The sequence below is a fragment of the Talpa europaea genome (genome assembly GCF_964194135.1).
Source record: "Talpa europaea genome assembly, chromosome: 9".
In the NCBI taxonomy this organism is placed as follows: Eukaryota; Metazoa; Chordata; class Mammalia; order Eulipotyphla; family Talpidae; genus Talpa; species Talpa europaea.
This window is the reverse complement of record NC_140076.1, coordinates 100,052,741-100,071,596: the sequence shown is the minus strand read 5'-3', so window position 1 is coordinate 100,071,596 and position 18,856 is coordinate 100,052,741. Positions and strand designations below refer to the sequence as shown.

At 38.9% G+C, this 18,856-nt stretch overlaps 1 protein-coding gene across 2 annotated transcripts in view; it reads right to left on the bottom strand.

Annotated features, from left to right (window-relative positions):
- The window catches only part of PLPPR4 (phospholipid phosphatase related 4), a gene marked incomplete at both ends in the record, with an annotated part of 37,444 nt that extends 23,993 nt beyond the window's left edge, over positions 1–13,451 (bottom strand). The window contains one exon of one of the 2 annotated variants that reach the window (XM_084242832.1): positions 13,230–13,451. In XM_084242832.1, the coding sequence (XP_084098958.1) occupies positions 13,230–13,451 (222 nt within the window). The remainder of the gene's footprint in view (positions 1–13,229) is intronic. The other variant, XM_084242833.1, reaches the window with a different exon arrangement.
- Between the last annotated feature and the right edge of the window lie 5,405 nt (positions 13,452–18,856).

Here is an 18,856-nt window from a genome sequence, read left to right as displayed (position 1 = left end):
TATGAACAATTTCATAACAATGCATAACATATGTGAAGAGATTTAGGTGCTTCATATTGTTGGATTCTATATATAAAGATTTCTGCATCCACATTTTATCAAGTATCTGTTAGTATCCCCAATTTACAGATGAGAAAACTGAGGCAAAGATAGGTAACTAAATTGCCGAAGGGTCACAAAGCTGGGGAGTTGGATGACCCTCTTACCCAGCTACCTCTGTCTGGGAAACATGCTTTAAACTGATTTCCTCAGGGTCTCATCTGTCTCCCCCTCAACCCTGCTACAATGGTTGCAATTCCCAAATGGAACTGGGTGTTTGAAAAAAGCTACTAATTTGCTCTTAACTCTTACACAGTTTCTCTGCTGTTTCATCCTTATCACTCAAATATGAAAATTGCTTCTTTTGTTCAAATTCTAATATCTATGTTTTCATTTTACTTTCAGTTACTGAAAGTAGAATTTATTGAGCAAATACGCATACCTAATAAAAAGAGAACATGTGTTGAGTTTTTATTTAGATATTTCCCTATAAATTATCTAATTTAAAACTCGCAATCTCCTTGGGAATTTTAAAATAAACTCCATGTTCCAGATAAGTGAACAGCATGCTTGCCTTCTAAGTACAAGGCTACTATTTGAAACCTGAACTGTTTAGTTCCTGGAAGCAGGAATCCTGCTGCCTCTCTGGCACATGTCACTATCTGGCACTAGACAGGGACTTTTCAGGAAAGAAGAGCCCCAGGCATCACTGGACCATCAGCTTCAGGGACAGAAGCGAGAGTGGCACTAAAAAAGGGGGCAGCAGGTCCTGTCAAATCACACTCTCAGTGATTGGATATTCCAAGATCTTGAATGTTCTACCCTGTGCAGCTCTTAAATATAACCCAAACATTTTAGTAGTATCTCAAGAACTTTTAATATTTCTTGGGTGTTGTCTGATTTTATCACTTCTGTCTTCCCTAGTGAGTGATTTCTAATATAATGTATCAGGACTTGGGCACATTTCAAACCCAGATGCTTTCCTGTGTTTCCTCTGGCTCTGTTTCTCTGACTACACAGAGAGAGCCTCTGTCACAGCAATTGTCATGTGGGATGGTGGTTGTTCCTTTATTGTTCTCTTCTATTCAATGACAAGATCCTTGAGAAAAACTGTCTCTTTCATCTCTATCCTAGGTGCCAAGTGTGGGGATGAACCCAGCACTGGATTTCTAGAATTCTGTTGATTTCCTTTTAATATCGAAGTACACAAGAAACTCACATTGAGTCTTCTAAATTGTAATGTTAACTAATAAGGAAGAGTGACAGACCTCATATATATGATTTGTGGGAAAAATCTATTCTTTATCCACAAGCTACACGTTTACAGCTCTAAAGAGTCTTACTACAATCACTCAATGATCTAACAGTCAAGTCTAAAATTATAATTCCTGGCTGTTTTGTTACCTGAATATTGATCTAGTATTAGGTTTGGGGTGTAAGCTTTGTAATCACCAACTTGAATGTCAGGTCCTGAAGATATGCACATTTTACATAATTGGACACTGAAGTATGTGCATTGTCTTGGAAAGTATTTTGTTCTTTAAACCAAATTAGTGACTAAGGCCTGAGATTGGGGAACTGTATTTCAATTGTTAAAAGGTAATTGCTTTTAAACCTTTTCTTCCAGTGGTAATTTATTTTCCCTTAGAGCATATACCTGACTTTAAAAAATATGGGTACTGATAGTTTAATTCTACTAAAATTGGTCAGGTACTATTTAAAGTGCTTTGTATGTCTGAGTGCATGCAATCCTTACAACACCCCTCTGATAAGTACTATTAAGATCCCCATTGTAAAAAAAAAAAACAAAAAAACTATCCCTGTCTTAAAGATGAAGGAACTGAGACACAAAGATTCACATAATTACTACAAGATTATACTGTTGTTAGCTAGATTAGAAAGTTAAGTAATCTAGCTCTCTAGTTCATGTTTATAATCAATGAACTGATTACAAGCCTATACAGCAGGCATCTTGTGAGGGTATCTGCAGTTGTTCTTAGATATGTTGAAACAACATCTGGGCTCAGAAGTCTTACCAATTTCTTCTATTTCTGCCCATGCTGAAAAGACCACAGCATCAGCCAGAGGGCACTGAGGCCAAGATCAAGGTCAAAGCTGAGGGTAGGTAGAGGCTCCATTTCCTCATTTTCATTAATTAAGTTGCTATATTTCTTGACCAACACAAAAATTAGTGGAACATTAATTATTGAGAGCCTCTTGCCTGTTTCCTGCTATTTCCATTGCTCTACAGACTAAAATTAAAAGATGAAAAATAAGACAAACTCCTCTTAATTATCTCATAGTCTAACCACCTGAAATTTCTCTAGAATCAATATTATTGATGACTTAACCCAAATATATCTGAGAATTAAATACTGAAGACTCCTGTATAATCAAATAAGTTTTCTTTATACCTGGAATATTCTACTGCAAGCTAGAAACCTAATGAGAATTTAGGGTAGAAGAGTTTCAAAAGTTTCATCTATCTAGTATATACTTTACAACAGATTGCTGCCTAACTCTGTATCATTTTTTCCATGAAGACTTATGACTCACACCAAAATCTTTACAATTATAAGTACTTGATGTTTCAGTCACTCAGATCTCAGTTGCTACAATACAAGCATCTCTAGATCATCACCCAAGGGCCAAAACTCTCTTAATTTTCTAGAGTATATTTAACTACCTTAAAGAAAAGATTCCAGTGAGTCTCACCTTAAATGAGGTCACTTGTTCCCAAAGATTAGATTATCCTTTGACTTATCCATCACTTTTTTTAGAACATAATTTTCTTTCTTTCATAGATGGCTAAACTCAGACATGTAAAGAGATGTTATATGTACTGGAAAGCTTCTGCTGAATACAAGTTCATATATGGTGTCATAAAACTCTAAAAAGATAAGAATAGCAGCTTCTTATAGCATATGGGTTAATGTCCTTGGAGCAAGACTTGCCATAGAGTATTACATTAGCATATAGAAGATGCTAAATAAATGTGAATTCCTTCCCACTGTCAAGGTCAATTATGGTTACTAAAGGCAAGTGTTCTCCAATTTGTGAGGTATGGTGTGTGTGTGTGTGTGTATGGGTGTGCATGGGAGTGTGTATGCCTCTCACAATAAAATGAGCAGGGATTCTAATAAGAATTTGTTTTTGTGTATTCATACATCATAATTAATTACTTTGTATGCACACTGTAAAACACACCTAAATGTGTGATATCTCCTCCCCACCTCCCAATCAGGAAAACAAATTCCTCTGCAGGAAATGTAGTAGTATCTGATGTTACATAGAAAGTTTACTTTAGACAAGATGTGATGGGTGTAATGAGTGTTGGTAATTAGGAAAGAGAAACCCATTTACTAGCACTGAGCTTGCATCCAAAACTGTTAGATATATTATGTAATTTGTATATAATTAAAGGTTCTCAAAAACTAAGATTCCCACAATATTTTCACCATTTTTCAAATGAGGAAACTGAGATTTGGAGGAACTGAATTCCTTGCCCAGAATTACAAAGCCATTAAGTAAATCAAATTTTTAAAAAACTGCATTCTTTTATAAGAGCAAAAAAACTGCATTCTTTTATAAGAGCTTAGGTGCAGAAAATTGTCTTTGCTTCTACGCATGCCTTATGCAACTAAAAAGTTTTCCATGAAAATTAAAACTGTAACTGTAAGTTTTGTTTACATAATTGCTCTCTTTGAAGTCTTAGATCTCAAATAATCTCTAATAATCCATGCCCTGAATCATAAAATAAATACAATTAAGAAATAACGACATGTTGGAGATTGATTTAACTTCAATTGTTCAAAAATCCACAAGGCAGAGTCGCATCTTTGTTGGAACACTCATCACTCACCTTACAGATAAAAATATCTCCACTGGTTAAAAAAAAGAAGGAAAGTTTATATTCATAATTATTAATCCTGTTTTATTCCATCCATTTAGAGAAAATTTATTGAAATTCTTCTATGCAGTAGGAAGTATGCCAATCACAGTTCCATATTATTTCCATTATGTAGCCATAAGGCTCAAGATAAGCAATGAATAAATATTTATTCAATGAATAAATGAATTATTCTGAAGATAGAAAACAAATTATGCCCTGATTTTTCATTTTAGTGCCATTTTTTGGAGAGTACTTAATATAAAATTGGTCTCTTTGGATGTAATCCATGAGAACCCAATTTCTGAAGCATGATTAGGACTTTATTAGATGCGGCTTTACCAACACACAATCTTTTTTGTGAACATTAAATCATAGACAACATATCTACACATATTTCCATTGTTCCCACAGAAACAACAGTGTGTCAAACATACTAATACCTTGCTGGCATTTTCCTCAAAATACATTGATTTCCATTACCTGTGTTTCTCTTTTTAATTTATGCCTACATGGTCTAATGTCAGTTTTAGAAGAGTGGGCAGAAGCCATTTTGGTACAACAAATAAAAAAGCAATTATCCTCCTTATGTTCATGAACATAAATGTTTTGTGATTAAAAACAACCAAATAGTAGTGGATATAAGGGGCAATTGATTCAGTGTCTAATTACAGGAAAACATCTCAACATTAATTGTGTCAAAATTAGCATTTCTGTCATTAGTGATCACATTCCAAAATGCTCCTGACCATCAGGAAATTGCTCCAATCCATAGTTTCTAGAAGCATGTTTCTCAGCTAACTAATTCAAGACAACCATAGGCACTTGAGCACCAGTGGTCATAATTAGACATTGCACAGTTTAAATATAAACTATTTTTTTTGTAACCAAATGGGAGAATTAGCGCTACTTGAGTTTGCAAAAATTCTTGCAACTCCATGAATCTCAGTTACTTAATTTGTAAACAAAATTTGTAAATATTTACTCCTCAGTTATATTTTGAATGGTTCACATGAGATCATGCATGTGAAAAGTTACATTCATGTATATTGGAAATTTTAGTGATTTTGTTATTGGTGGTGTATAAATTATATTCTTACTTCTTTCAATATTTCCTCTCTCTTTAGTCTGTCAGAGAACTTACGTCAAGGGAAGTAACTGTAAAATTATAGATAGGCAATTAGGTAAGGAAAAAGAAAAAAAACATCACTTCTGATCTTCTGATCTTTAGCTATAACCATGCTTTACAAAGAGTCTAACAATTTGGAAAAGTAGAAGCTCCATTCATAATTGTTTTAACATGTTGTTTAATACAATGTGGTAGTGTCAAGTAATATGTACCCTAGATATTTACACATAACTTTTAAAAAGCTAGCACAATTTGTTCACATGTACAAGTAGAATGACCTCAATTCGAAGTGTTATAATCCAGGGGGAAACTTTCTAATATAAGGAATTCTAGAAATAGTAATAATTAGGAGCGAGCACTAGAACAGGAGTCAGGAGATTTAGGTCCTATTACTGATCTGATATTAACCACAGTGTGTATTTACACAACTCAGTTAACCTTTTCAAGTTACAGTTTCTCTTTTGTCATAGAAGATAGAATTAAACCAGATGTTCTTGAAGTACATGATTTTATCAGACAATTCTATAATTGTATAATTTTTCCTGAGAGTTTGCTTGAGAAATAGCCTGTGTATGGAGAAAATCATATATATATATATATGGAGAAAATCTGAGAGTAATATTAGTAATACACTCCCAACATAAATGTAATAATTGTGCTTCCAATCCTTCTTATTAAACAACCAATTTAGGTAACCTAAATGCCCAAGAGTCTCTTGGTTTGCTCACAGATTAGATACCTGTTACCCTCACATGCATTCACTCATACTTTCTATTTTCTTTTTTTTTTAAGATTTTATTTATTTATTTTTGTGTGGAAGAACTGGGGTATAGGCCAGAGGCGTGGGGGATGGGGCTTAGAGGATTCACCAGAGCCAGAGTGGGGAGCAGAACAGGCAGATCTGCTGAAATACACTGCTGAGGGGAATAGTGGGCAAGACAGGAGAGGTCTGCTGCACCAAAGGTGGATGGCTCCTGGCTGGGACCTAATATATACCACTGGGAGGGCCATCATGGTGGTAGCACTGAGATAATCCCTAGGCCACCAGGGAGGCCTCCTACCTTCTATTTTCTAGCCCTTTCTCTTCTAATCTGACCTGGCCTGGACTCTCTGCTTCTGTTATCTTTGAAATTCTTTCCTCCAGCTCTATCATTCTCAGAGCCCTCCACGTTATTTCAGTTCTATCTCTTCTCTTTTACTCCAACTTCGTTCAGTCTCCACAGGACACTCCTGTGTGGCTGTGGGCTTTCGCAACACAAGTCCCCAAGGTAGACAGTCATTGTGTCCTGACACTATTATCTTCTCTATTTCCTCTTTCTTTTTCATCAAAAGACTTTGCATTGTGACTTTGGAAGAGGAAAAAAGATCTGCCAGCTCATCTCTCATTTAATCCATGTCAGAATTAAATCATTTATTGTATCTCAGAAATGGATATCACTACACAGCCAAGTTCAGTAGCTGAATGAACAGAAAAACTATTTTACAATTCAGATGGAGCCCCTACCAGACATCTTCCAAGTGTGTGCCTTCAGATACCACGAAGCAGCCAAGTTACAGCAGAGGAGGTCTTTGCATTCCATTTCCCATTAAGGGTTACTATAAGTACATATGAGGACCTCCCTGGTGGTGCAAGGAGTTAGGTCTCAGCACTACCAAGCTATCAGCAACCACTGCAGCAAGAGGTCGATCTCCAGCTAGCAACTGACCCACATAGTGCAGCAGACATCTACTGTCTCGCCTGCTGGTCCCCTCAGGAGTGTATTTCAGTCAATCCACCTGTTCTGCTCCCCACTCTGTCCCTGGTGAATCCTCTCACTGCCCCACCCCCACACCTCTGGGTCCTACACCCCACCTCTTGTATGCATAAATAAATAAATAAATCTTAGAAGCTCACTTGATCTAGAGTGTTCTAATAACACGAGAGCATAATGGAAAAACACACAAATCCCGACACCTTCACCTAATTGCTGTTGTTCGCAGAAAGAGTTACTATTTGCTGATTTGAAAAATAAAGATAATAATACCTTCTTGGGTACTGCATTAATACAATCAATATTACACTTCTAGGTTATCCTTAGAATTAAAGTTAATGTATGCACAGGATCGGTCACATAAAGATTTAAGATGGACTATTTTTTTTTAATTACTATTTTTTAAAGATTTATTTATTTATGCATACAAGAACTGGAATATAGGCCAGAGGTATGGGGGGTGAGAGGATTCACCAGGGACAAAGCGAAGAACAGAACAGGCAGACTGACTGAAATACACTTCTGAGGGGAGCAGCGGGCAAGGCAGGAGAGATCTGCTGTGCCATGTGATTAGCTGCCTGGCCAGCCAGGTTTCGAACTCATGCTGCAGAGGCTGCAGATAGCTTCACAGTGCTATGCTTAACCCCTTGCGCCACCAGGGAGGCCCTTTATTATTATTATTTTATTATTTGCAATAGTAATAGTATCCCTTTGAGGGTAGTAGAAGGCACATATTTTTTCCCTGTTAGAGAAAAGTAGGACAAAGAATATTTTGAGCAACTTGGCCATGGAGGTAGTATAATGATGACACCTAACAATGGTAGAGAATTCCCTAATAGCAGGTTCTGTGTTCAGTACTTGTCTTGGTATTTGTGAAAATATCCTTATTTAATCTCTTTAAAACATTATCTTTTCGGTTTCCTTTTTTTTTCTTTTTCATCAAAAGACTTTGTGCACTGTGACTCTAAAAAAAGAGGAATTATTTGTCAGCTCATCTCTGTTGGCAGGATTTATAGAACTTCTTAGAGCAAACTCTCTGCCATCTACAAAAGGGCATCAACAGCCATCAACAGCCACATTTTGGTACATGTAATGTGAAAAATCTTAAAATTCTGTGCTGCCTACTGATACTAAAGTTTACGTAGAAGAAAATAAGCTAGCTATATTTCTTGATGAAGACATCAAATGAGTTATATTATTTTCACAGGAACATGAGATCAAATACAATCTTATGAATGAATCTTTGCTATGATTAAGCATCTATGGACACTATCCAGTAGGAAGAAAACAAAAATTGAATGTTGAAACTGAAATAACTAGGGCATCTTTACTCAGACAAAGGCTTTTTGAATTACTCTGCAGAGGAGAGCAGCAGAAACACCTTCTACTCCTGAACACACTGCCTATTATTGACCCTATAACATTTAACCTGCATTAACAAAATCCTGAAACACATCCATTATTAAGTAAAACGGTTTGAGTAAGTGAAAAGTTTCCATATAATTTCTAATATTTTGAATCTGTGGTGCTTCAGATACTGTTATTGTGTATTTACTGGAGGAAGAGATGATATTATCACTCCCCCTTGTGATTGTGCAGGCATGTGTGTGTGTGTGTGTGTACGCGTGCGTTCTTGTGAAATAAGAAATTTCAATCTGTATCAGTAGTCCTATAAAAATATCTTTGTACATAGATCAAACATAGCTCTTCTACTTTATAATTAAGCATTGCGTTAATAATGTCAGTGTATGTTATAAAAAGGATGTTTACATGAAAATAATTTCTAGGGGCCTCCCTGGTAGTTTAGGGGTTAAGTCTCTGTGCTATCACCCCTATGGCCTGAGTATGATCCCAGGCCAGAAAGCTAACCCACATATGGTGTGGCTGTTTCCCTTAGCAGTATATTTCAGTGGATTCCCCTATTCGGCTCCCTAATCTGTGGTGAATTCTCTCACCCCCTGCACCTCTGGCCTACTTGCCTGTTCTTCTATGCATAAATAAATAAATAAATAAATCTTTAAAAAAAAATAGAAAATTATTTCTTTCCCTTTTATTAAGAATTGGTCTTTTTAGCCTAAAAGGTAAATTATCATTTTGCTTATATTACATACTGTATTGATGTGAACCTTATATCTTTTGACTATTGAGTACAAAATGGTGATTTTAAGCACAGATGGAAACATAATGCTTTGGAAAGGCATTAGACACACAGACAACCACACTTTTCATACATGCTATTGGGTTATTAAGCTTGAAAGACCTTTTTCTAATTGTAGATGAGTTACTGGCAGCAGCTGCCACTGTAAGTGATATATTCATTGCTTGAAGAGAGCTTTGGAACTTTAAAGGCAAGAGAAACATTTTCTTGGGTGGAACATTCCTTTTATCTGCTTTTATGCTTAACCTGATAGACCTTGGACTTGCTTGTTGGAGTGTTCTAGTCACTGCTTGACCTGTCTTTTCCCATGTAGAATATTGCAAAACTGAATTTTTAAAGTTGTTCTTAAAGTAAGGTAGTATTGAAAGTAATCATGTATTTCTCAAATCACCATATAATATTGCTATATTTAATTACTGTCCATCAGCAGACAACTGGCAGCATAAATCAAAGATGAAAAAAATAATTCTATCCATAAATTAATGTTTGTTTAACATTAAAGTTGGTGGTGAACTGGGACGAGATTATTTGATTTTAGTGGCCAAATACCTCATTCTGGTGCCTGCAGCATATAATTAGAGATACCCAATTCTCTGCACATGGGTTGCCCAACTCTTTCCCAACATTGATTCATGGGGGCTGGTTGAGGAGACATTTTCCGATAACTAGTGAATCCATGTGGGGTAAGTACACTGTCCGCCAACTCTTTGTGTCTGAAGGAGGAACTCAGCTGAGAAAGCTGGGCTGCTGACAGGAAAATCTGTTTCATCTTTTGTCAATATGCCCTTACCTTAGGTTACAGTAGCAAACAAGAGGAAGTTACTCTGCCAACGTGAATATTCTTTCAACAAGCTGAGAGAGACAGTTATTGCAGTGTAAGAGCTTCTGCTCTGAGTTAACACCTGCTTCTTATCTTGCTTTGTAAACTTGGGAAAGTTGTTTAACTTCTTTCAGTTCAGCCTTTGAAACATGGATATTAACGCCTTCTTTCTTAACAAGAATCTTTACAAATAGATGAGATGATTTGTGTAAAGCATTTTGTTTTATTTTTAGTACCTATTAAGTGCTTCAGACTATATTTTCTTCCTTTTGACTATATTCTCTTCCTTTTCAGGACAGTTCAATAGAACTCAAGACACTTCTGGAAATTAGGGAAGAGGTGGCTTCTTCTGAACAATGGGAACTCTCAAGCTAGATCTTATAGGACTTGATCCCTTAAGACTAACCCAGAAGTAAAATAAATCAACTTAGGTCAAGGACAGTTATAAGAGAGAAGAGGAACTAACATATCTCAGGTACTTTCTAAGGCATGACTCTTGGTGTCTTCTATGCTTTCACCTCATAATATATTCTAAGATATATGTGCTATAATTTTTATTATATATGAATGTATATGAAATTATGTTTACATCTTTCTAAATTATTATGTATCTAATTTCTACTATATATGGAGGAGAAAATTATCCAAGTAGAGCATGGCAAAGGTGGTATTTGAACCAGGTCAATCTGAGTGTTGGGCCCATGTTTTCCCCATAGATTGTGCTGCCATTTTTCTGCTATAATTCAGTCTGACTTCATTTCAGTCCCTCTGATCTTAATGAAAGCTGCTTCCCCTTCAGTTTGCCAGTTAAAATTTCTTCATATCTCATGCCTCTCATGAATAGCAATTTAAATCAGAATGAATTCCTTGAAGAAAGGCAGTTGAAGTTACTGACTTTAGAAGTGTCACTGACCTGATGCCCAAAGACTGTTTTCTCCTCAAGATCTGTTCTTTCTATTTCTTTTTGTTACTTAAATTATTGTCTGAAGTCACAGAGGAGGCTTGAAATATGTGCTTTGACTGATATGTGATGGAAGGAGATTCACTCATGCTTCACCTTTCCATATTAATTACTAAGGTCTTGGGAATCTATGTTGCAAAGCAAAATGTCATTACTCTAAAGTACTTTACTGACATAAATTCATGTTATATTTAATCATCTACCATAGGAGATGAAACTTCATTCTCACCAGCAACAAAATTAGTCATTCCAAAGGAAATCAGTAGAGCATTCTGTCAACAATGTAAATAATTGTGTACTAATGTCTTCTCCCATTTTCAGAGGCTCTTTAGTGGTTTATCAGGCATTTAAATCTCATAGAGATAATTTGCAGTCCAATTCTGTGTCCCTTTCAAGTCCGTTACCCCCAAGACATAATATCATAAATGTTCATTCAAACTCATGAATTGTCTTCAAGTAATTGTTCTTTAGCTTGCCCTGCTAAGGAGTTGGTAGAGTGCATCTAAGTGGGTCAAATTGAATGTAATGAATTTGGGTTATTTCCTTTCATGGAAAATAAGTAGCATATGTCTTGTGTTTTTTCCTAGAGACACATTTCAAATGTATTATGAGGTCTTTTTACTTTTAAAATGCTAGGTTAAGGGGCATGCACTCCTGCTAAAGGTACCTCAAAAGTGTATACAGATTCCTTATGGGAATGTCCTTAATTCTCTGGTTTGCTTCCTCTTTCATGAAAGTATTTTCCTTGAAGTCATAGAGCTGCAATCCCTATGTATTCATTTCTAGCTGACCTCAAGTTGCTCCTTCCTGGAGGTGAAACCCAGCAATTAACTGATTTCTCCTTAAGAGGTGTAATAGATCTAGACATGAAGGAAAATGCTTCTGTTCAAAGCCAAGGTGCGACAAGTAGCTGATCGGATTTAACTTGAAGTCATATATCCCATCTTACTTTTCCTTTACCCTTTTCATCACAGAATCTTTTGCTACCCACATTTTTTTAATAAACTCTTTATAATCTGGCAACAAAATTACCTAAACCATGACTTCAACATCCTTTATAAAAGAAGGGCAAAAATATGATAATCAATTAATTGCTCTAAATAAACAGGACTTTTTTTCCTTTTCTATGGGCCATGGGAGTTGACCATCATTTCTCTGTGTCACATACATCTTTCTTAAAGCTGAAACCATTTAAAAAAATCTGTAACACCTAAGAGAAACTTGCACATGTACTGTTATCTACAAGAGCAATCTGACAATGTCCCTTCCCCCAGATTAAGGCGGTGACTATCCCTCCACACAGATAAGCCTCACAGTTATCAAATACAGAATCTGCTATCTGTACTTGGAAGTGCTTAACCTCCATATTTGACTGAAAAGACAGCCAAGGAAGGATATTTATAATTTAGCAACAGCCTTATAATTCTTTATGTAACCAAGCTCTAATTAAACAGAACACAGTTTCATGCCTAAAACCATATGGTTTCACAAAACCTTTCCAAAACATCTCTTCTCTACCTATGATTTAATAAACCTCTTGCTTAAAAATGTCTTCCTAATGCAATGGCCCACAGTGCATGGAATCATTGTACCTGTCAATCTTTATAACCCTCCCATAAACTGTTCCTCCCTTAAATACTACATTTCAGTAAGTTGGAGGGTCATTATGAATAATCTGCATGTTAATTGCTTATTTGTAACACCATTCGGCATAGAATAAGTGTACTTGTACAAATCATGTAAAATCAGATGATGTCACTAATGTTGAAAGCATTATATATTCCATATTATAAATACATGCATAAGCATATGTATGTATGTATGTACTTATGTATATGGATATATAGGTGTAGATCTATAATTTTTGTTAACTATGGAAAAGGACTGATAAATCCATGCCTAGATGTGCAGAGCTAATTTTAGAAACAGATGTGAGCACCATAGTAATTATAATAGGGCAAGGTTTTTGTTGTTATTGTATGGTCTTGCATGGTCAGCTGGCTTTTGGGTTCTTTAGTGAGAGAAGGAATCGATAATTCTAATACGATGTAAACATCCCCCATTCCTCACCAAAATCTTACAGAGTTCTAAATATGCACTCCAAGACTGAAGACACCAATTCTGAAATAGAGGCATCATGGCCCCTCTGGGGCACAGACACTGCACACAAGCATAACAGGAGGGCCTGGGATCTAGCCCCCCACACACACTCACACAGGTACCTCTTTCCCGCAGGCCACCCCGAGCAACACCTCTAGTGATCATCGCTCTGGGTTGGCAGGCACTCACAGTCACACTCGGGGGCGGGGGTGGGGGGTTTCTGAAAAACCTGGGCAGAGGAGTGGGGAGCTGGGAGAGGCCGGGCATTTGGGGACAGCAGCGGGAACCCTCCTGGTAAAGTCCCCGCGCCTCCAAGAGACCCAAAATCGCTCCAGAGGTGCCCGGCGGATCTGCATTATGCCAAGGCGCTGGGCCAACTCACCTCGACGAAATAAAAGCAGGGCAGGAGGGTGACGCTGTCCTTGATCACTTTACCCTTTGGCCTCTCTTTCGCCGACATCCCTGCCGCCTGCCCGGGGCTGCGTCCTAGCCCGGGCGAGGTGTGCACCGCGCGGCGGAGGCGAGCTGCTTCCTCCAGCCGCAAGCGCCGGGCGCAGCTGCTGTCACATTCCCCGCGGGCACCGCTGGAGCCAGCGCGCTGCATGCAGCGCCCCCGTCTCTCCCCGCCCCTCTTTGCAGTAACCCTGCGCCTCCCCGGCTGGCGGGTCCTCCGCCTCCCCAACTCTGCCTCCCGCTCTCTGGTTTTCTCCTGGAGAGACGTCCAGCTCTCCTCCAAGTTGCTGCTGCAATGGCTTCCCCTCCCTGCCACTCGCCTTCTGCTCTCCACCGCCCTTGCGAATCTTCGCGGGTGTCACAGACTGACGTCAAGAATCGGAAAAAGGGGACGCACCCCTGGATTCTGCAGCAGTGAGCCTGAGGAGCTAGACACTACTACCGCCTGGGATGCTGCTTGGGTCAGTCTGAGATCGCAGCTCCGAATTGCTGGAGAGCAGATGCTCAGCTCCTGCGCTCTGACCCATGGCACGAAAACCCATCTCTACCTGCGAGAATGAAAACTTGGAGACTATACTGAAAAGTAGGCCAGGGTGGCACTCATGGGGAGTTGATTGCTCCCAGCATTCACCCCTTCTGAGGATTCTCCGCCTAGGGGACTCCCCGGCTCCATATGCCACTGACTCACTCACCATCAGCTGTCTGGGAGCAGTGAGCGTTCCCTGCAACAAGGGAGACAGACAGATGCTTGAGCATCTTCCTTTTCTTCCTTTTGCTCAAAGACCAGGGCGTGTGCTAACCTCATGGGGACAGGCTGGGAACTAGGCAGCAACTAGTCTTAACTGTAGAAGGAAGCGCTTCTTCAGGCTTTAACCAGCTGAAGTCCCCCCTGTTTGGGGGGATGTGTATTCTTGGTCTCAACAGAAGTGTCAAGTGATAGGAAGTCTGTAGCCTTTTCTGAGAGTTCTTTGGCAGCAATGTACACTTCATTGCCCTCACTTTCTTCTACCAGGCTTGGATTCCAAACCCCCAAATTAAATTCCCTCACATTCCCTCCCCATTCACCACATTTACTTGGAAAAATCCCAGCCCTGGTTAAACCTAAATCTCTGTCCTTACCAGAACAACTGAAAGTATCTGGAGAAAAGCACACAACCGTGTGATCTTGTCTCCTGCTCAAGACTCCACAATCTAGTACTTTCCACAGTCTTCATTTCTCACTCTCTGAAGACCAGCTCACAGATTTTCAGATCTCTTCAATTCTTACCTAAGTTCTGAAGACCTGAGTTCAAGTCCAGGATTTACATTTTAAATCTACTCTTGAACAAATCACTCAGTGTCTTTAAATTTCAATTTCTAACAAATAAAATGGGAACAGGACTAGCCCATCTTACAGCAATCCTCTCAAATGTGACAACAGTTGTGAAAGCATTTGGTAAATTTAAAAATTGGCCCATTCATTCATCTGTCCATCTATTCAACTACAAATGTTGCTTGATCCTCCACTATGTGAGAGGCACTTTCTTCACTGGATACTCATTGGGGGAGAGACTAGATGGGGTTCTCGCACTCATAGAACTCCTAGTTTAATGCAGAGGGAGAGAAAATTGACATAGACAGTACATTAATCATAACTATAAAAAACACAAAATTTTCACCATGACAAAGCACCTCTGGAAATGTTTTGCAAACGTTATCTCAATTTATTCTCACAACATCTGTATCACTTGGGTCACACTGTTGTACATTTTACAATTAAAGAAACTTAGACTCAGGGAGGTTAGGTATATTTTTTTAAGATTTATTTATTTATGCATACAAGAACTGTGGTGTAAGCCAGAGGTTCAAGGGGGTGAGAGGATTCACCAGAGAGACTGAGGAGCAGAACAGGCAGATCTACTGTAATACACTTCTGAGGGGAGCAGCGGGCAAGGCAGGAGAGGTCTGCTGTGCCATGTGGGTTGCTCCCTGGCCCAGGGTCAGAATGGTGCTACAGTGGCTGGCATAGCTTGATAGTGCTGTCTTTAACTCCTGCACCACCAGGAAGGCCCAGATTAGGTATTTGTATGCAAAGGCAACAAGTACAAATAGTGGAACTAAGATTTTGAACCTAGTCCAACCTCTGATCACCTACTGCCTCTCTTAACAAATTTATAATTACATTTTGTCATATACGCTACTAAAAAAAATCAAAATACAATGGTAATTACTGTGAGAAACTTCAGGGTGGTGCCAAGAGAAGACTTGGGACAGTTCACATTCAAGCTACTTACAGCATCAAGGTGGCCATAGGACATTCCTGAACTAAAAATGTGCTCCATTCCACCCTCACCATGTATATCTAAATCAGTTCAAGGTCAGAACTTGAACAACATGGCTTCAGGTATGCCGGTTGCAGATCTTCACAATAATAGTAATGTTAAAAACAATTTAATGTGCCTTGCTGAACTTGAACATTTTCAGCAGAACATTTGCACTGTTGCAGTGCAGCCAAATGAAAAATGGCAACCACTGAAAGGCAGTACTCTGACATTTTCACAAGACAGAGCACTTCACAGCACAAATAACCTAGGGGAAAAAAAAATATGCCCAAAAATGCATTTGACATCATCATTAAAACTGTCAGATGCCTGAGATAAGAGGTAGCTTTCCTTTGTATTGGTTTTGGTTGTCCACAGGTGAATACAAAGGCTTTTTCAGCATTGTGGCAACTATTCATCCTCAGGATATTTGTGTGACATTTATCTTTATGGTCATAAAGAAGAGCATGTAACTTATTATTTCTCTGACATCAGCCCATTTACTGCATTTTGAGGAGACATGTAAATCCTCATTCTATTACACTGAAAGAGGGGTTAAAAGGGACTGGATATTCAGATGTGGAGAGGAAGAAATAATGAAAGTCCTAGCAGATCGGAAAGTGATGTTCTATTTCTGGTCTTATCATTAACTACGTGTCTGTGAAGAACAAACTATGACCTCAGGCGCTCAATTTCCTGGTAGAGTGGGAGATTGTTGTTTCTGTTTGTTCGAGATCCATGGCTCCTTCTTGTGAAGGTTTCTTGAATTTGTATCATAATTGTCACATTCCTACAAATCTAGGCCTGCAGTGAAGGGGTTCCCAACCCTAGACAGCCCAGGTGATGGGATAGGAAGCGAAATGTAAACAATTGAAGCCTATTCCTCAAGGAATTTCACTGTCGACATGAATGATACTGAGACAGAAAATTTGGGGTGTTGATTCACGGCAGAAGCTGAGTGACTAGAACTTTAAAATATTTGCCAGTTTACAAAACTACACAATTTGGGGAGAACAACTTCATACCTCCATACCTGCACATGCTCCACCAAACCTCCAGTGACATTAGCCTGTTTCCTTTTTTTTTTTAAATCTTTTTTTATTTTATTTATTTATTTATTTATTTATTTATTTATTTATTTATTTATTTATTTATTTATTTATTTATACAAGCATTGGGTACAGTCAGATGCACGGGAGGGTGAGAGAATTCACCAGAGCCAAAGGGGAGAGCAGAGCAGGCAGACCGATGAAGTACACTGCTGAGGGGAGCAGCGGGCGGCAGGAGAGGTCTGCGTGCCATGTGGGACCCTCCTCCGGTGGCCGGGGAGCAGCTGGGGATCGACCCGATGCTGCAGAGGCTGCGGGCAGCCTCTTAACCCAGCGCTCAACCGCTACGCCACCGGGGAGGCCCCAGCCTGTTTCCTTCTTTCACCTCCCACAGTCCCATCTTCGCAGGTAACCAGTGCATTTTTGAGTCTGAATTATTCTTGCTTTCCATTGTCAATTTGTTTTCTTTGGTTATTTAAATTCCTCAAATGAATGAAACCGTCTGGCATCTGTCTTTCACTTTCTGACTTATTTCACTTAGTATAATCAACTCAAAATCTATCCATTTTGTCCCCAAAAAGCACAATATTGCCATTTTTAATAGCTGAGTAGTATTCCATTGAGTATATATTTCACAATTCTTTATCCAGTTGCCTATTATGGGGCATTTAGGTTGGTTCCATGATTTGGATATTTTATAATTTTTTTTATTTTTTTTAAAAGATATATTTATTTATGTATACAAGAGCTGGGGTACAGGCCAGAGCTGTGGGAGGTGAGAGGATTCACCAGAGACAGAGTTGGGAACAAAACAGGCAGATTGAAGTACACTGCTGAGGGGAGCAGCGGACGAGTTAGGAGAGGTCTGCTGCGCCATGTGAGTTGCTCCCTGGCTGGCTGGGGATCGAACTCGTGCTGCAGAGGCTGCGGATTGTTTCATAGGTTGTGTCCTAACCCCCTGTACCACCAGGGAGTCCCTTGGGATATTTTAAATAACCAATCTCACTTATTACAAGGGAAATGGGTATCTAAGCTACAATGACACATGACCTCACCCCTGTGAGAATGGCCTCTATCAAAAAGAAGAAACAACAAATGTTGCTGAAGATATGGAGAAAAAGAAATACCCATCCACTAACTATTGGTGGCAATGTGAACTGGTTAGACTCAATGGGAAATGATATGGAGCATCCTTAAAAATATAAAAATGGAAATACCATATGACCCAGCAATACCACTGCTAGGTATTTTAATTATGAAAGAATATGGAAACACTAATACAAAAAAATTCACACACTCCTATGTTCATCTCAGTATTATTCACAATACCCAAGTTAAAGAAAATAGCAATTAATTTTTCAAGTCTCAGAAATGCCCTTTTTCCTTTCCTTTCAGAGGTCTGATTTTCTCCTTTCTTTTTTGTCTTTGCACATCTCCATATTCTTTCAAGTAAATATTTCCCTCTCTCCTCTTCCTTTTCCTCTCATTTACCCAGAATGCACTTCTGTGACTGCAAAAACAAACCAACAAGAACCCCCAATACAAAAGGATCTCAAAATACTCACTGCCTACAAGATTAACTTAAAACGTTTTTAAAACATCAAACACCCAACAGGTGGCAGAACATGATTTTTAATCTAATTTTATGTTTTCCTACTATCAAAGGTTTTTGCCCACCATAGATTTCACATAATTCTATGAGCTATATTCCACAGCGACGTCTTAACTGTAGTAGTGGCTAGCTTAAGAAATCCCACAGTGACACAGGTAAAAGGACAAAAAATGCTGGGGACCTCCCTGGTGGCCTAGGGGTTAATTCTCATTGCTACCACTGTGAAGGCCTGAATTCAATCCCTGGCCAGGGAGCTGACCCACATGGCTCAGCAGACCTCTCCTGTTTCACTTGCTGCTCCCCTCTGCAATGTATTTCAGTAGATCCACCGATTCTGCTCCCCACTCCATCTCTGGTGAATCCTTTTACCCCCCGCACCTCTGGCCTACACCCCAGCTCTTGTATGCACAAATAAATAAAATCTTTTAAAAAATGCTATGGGTGTGCATTAGTGTACTGATGTGTTAGAAATGGGTTACAACTGTACCACAAAATTAGAAATCTCTTCAGGGATGTGGCAGGGTGTGTGCATGAACTTGAGTGCAGGCTGAACCTGGCTGCAAGCCTCCTGTTTGGAGTGGAACATTGCCTGGCA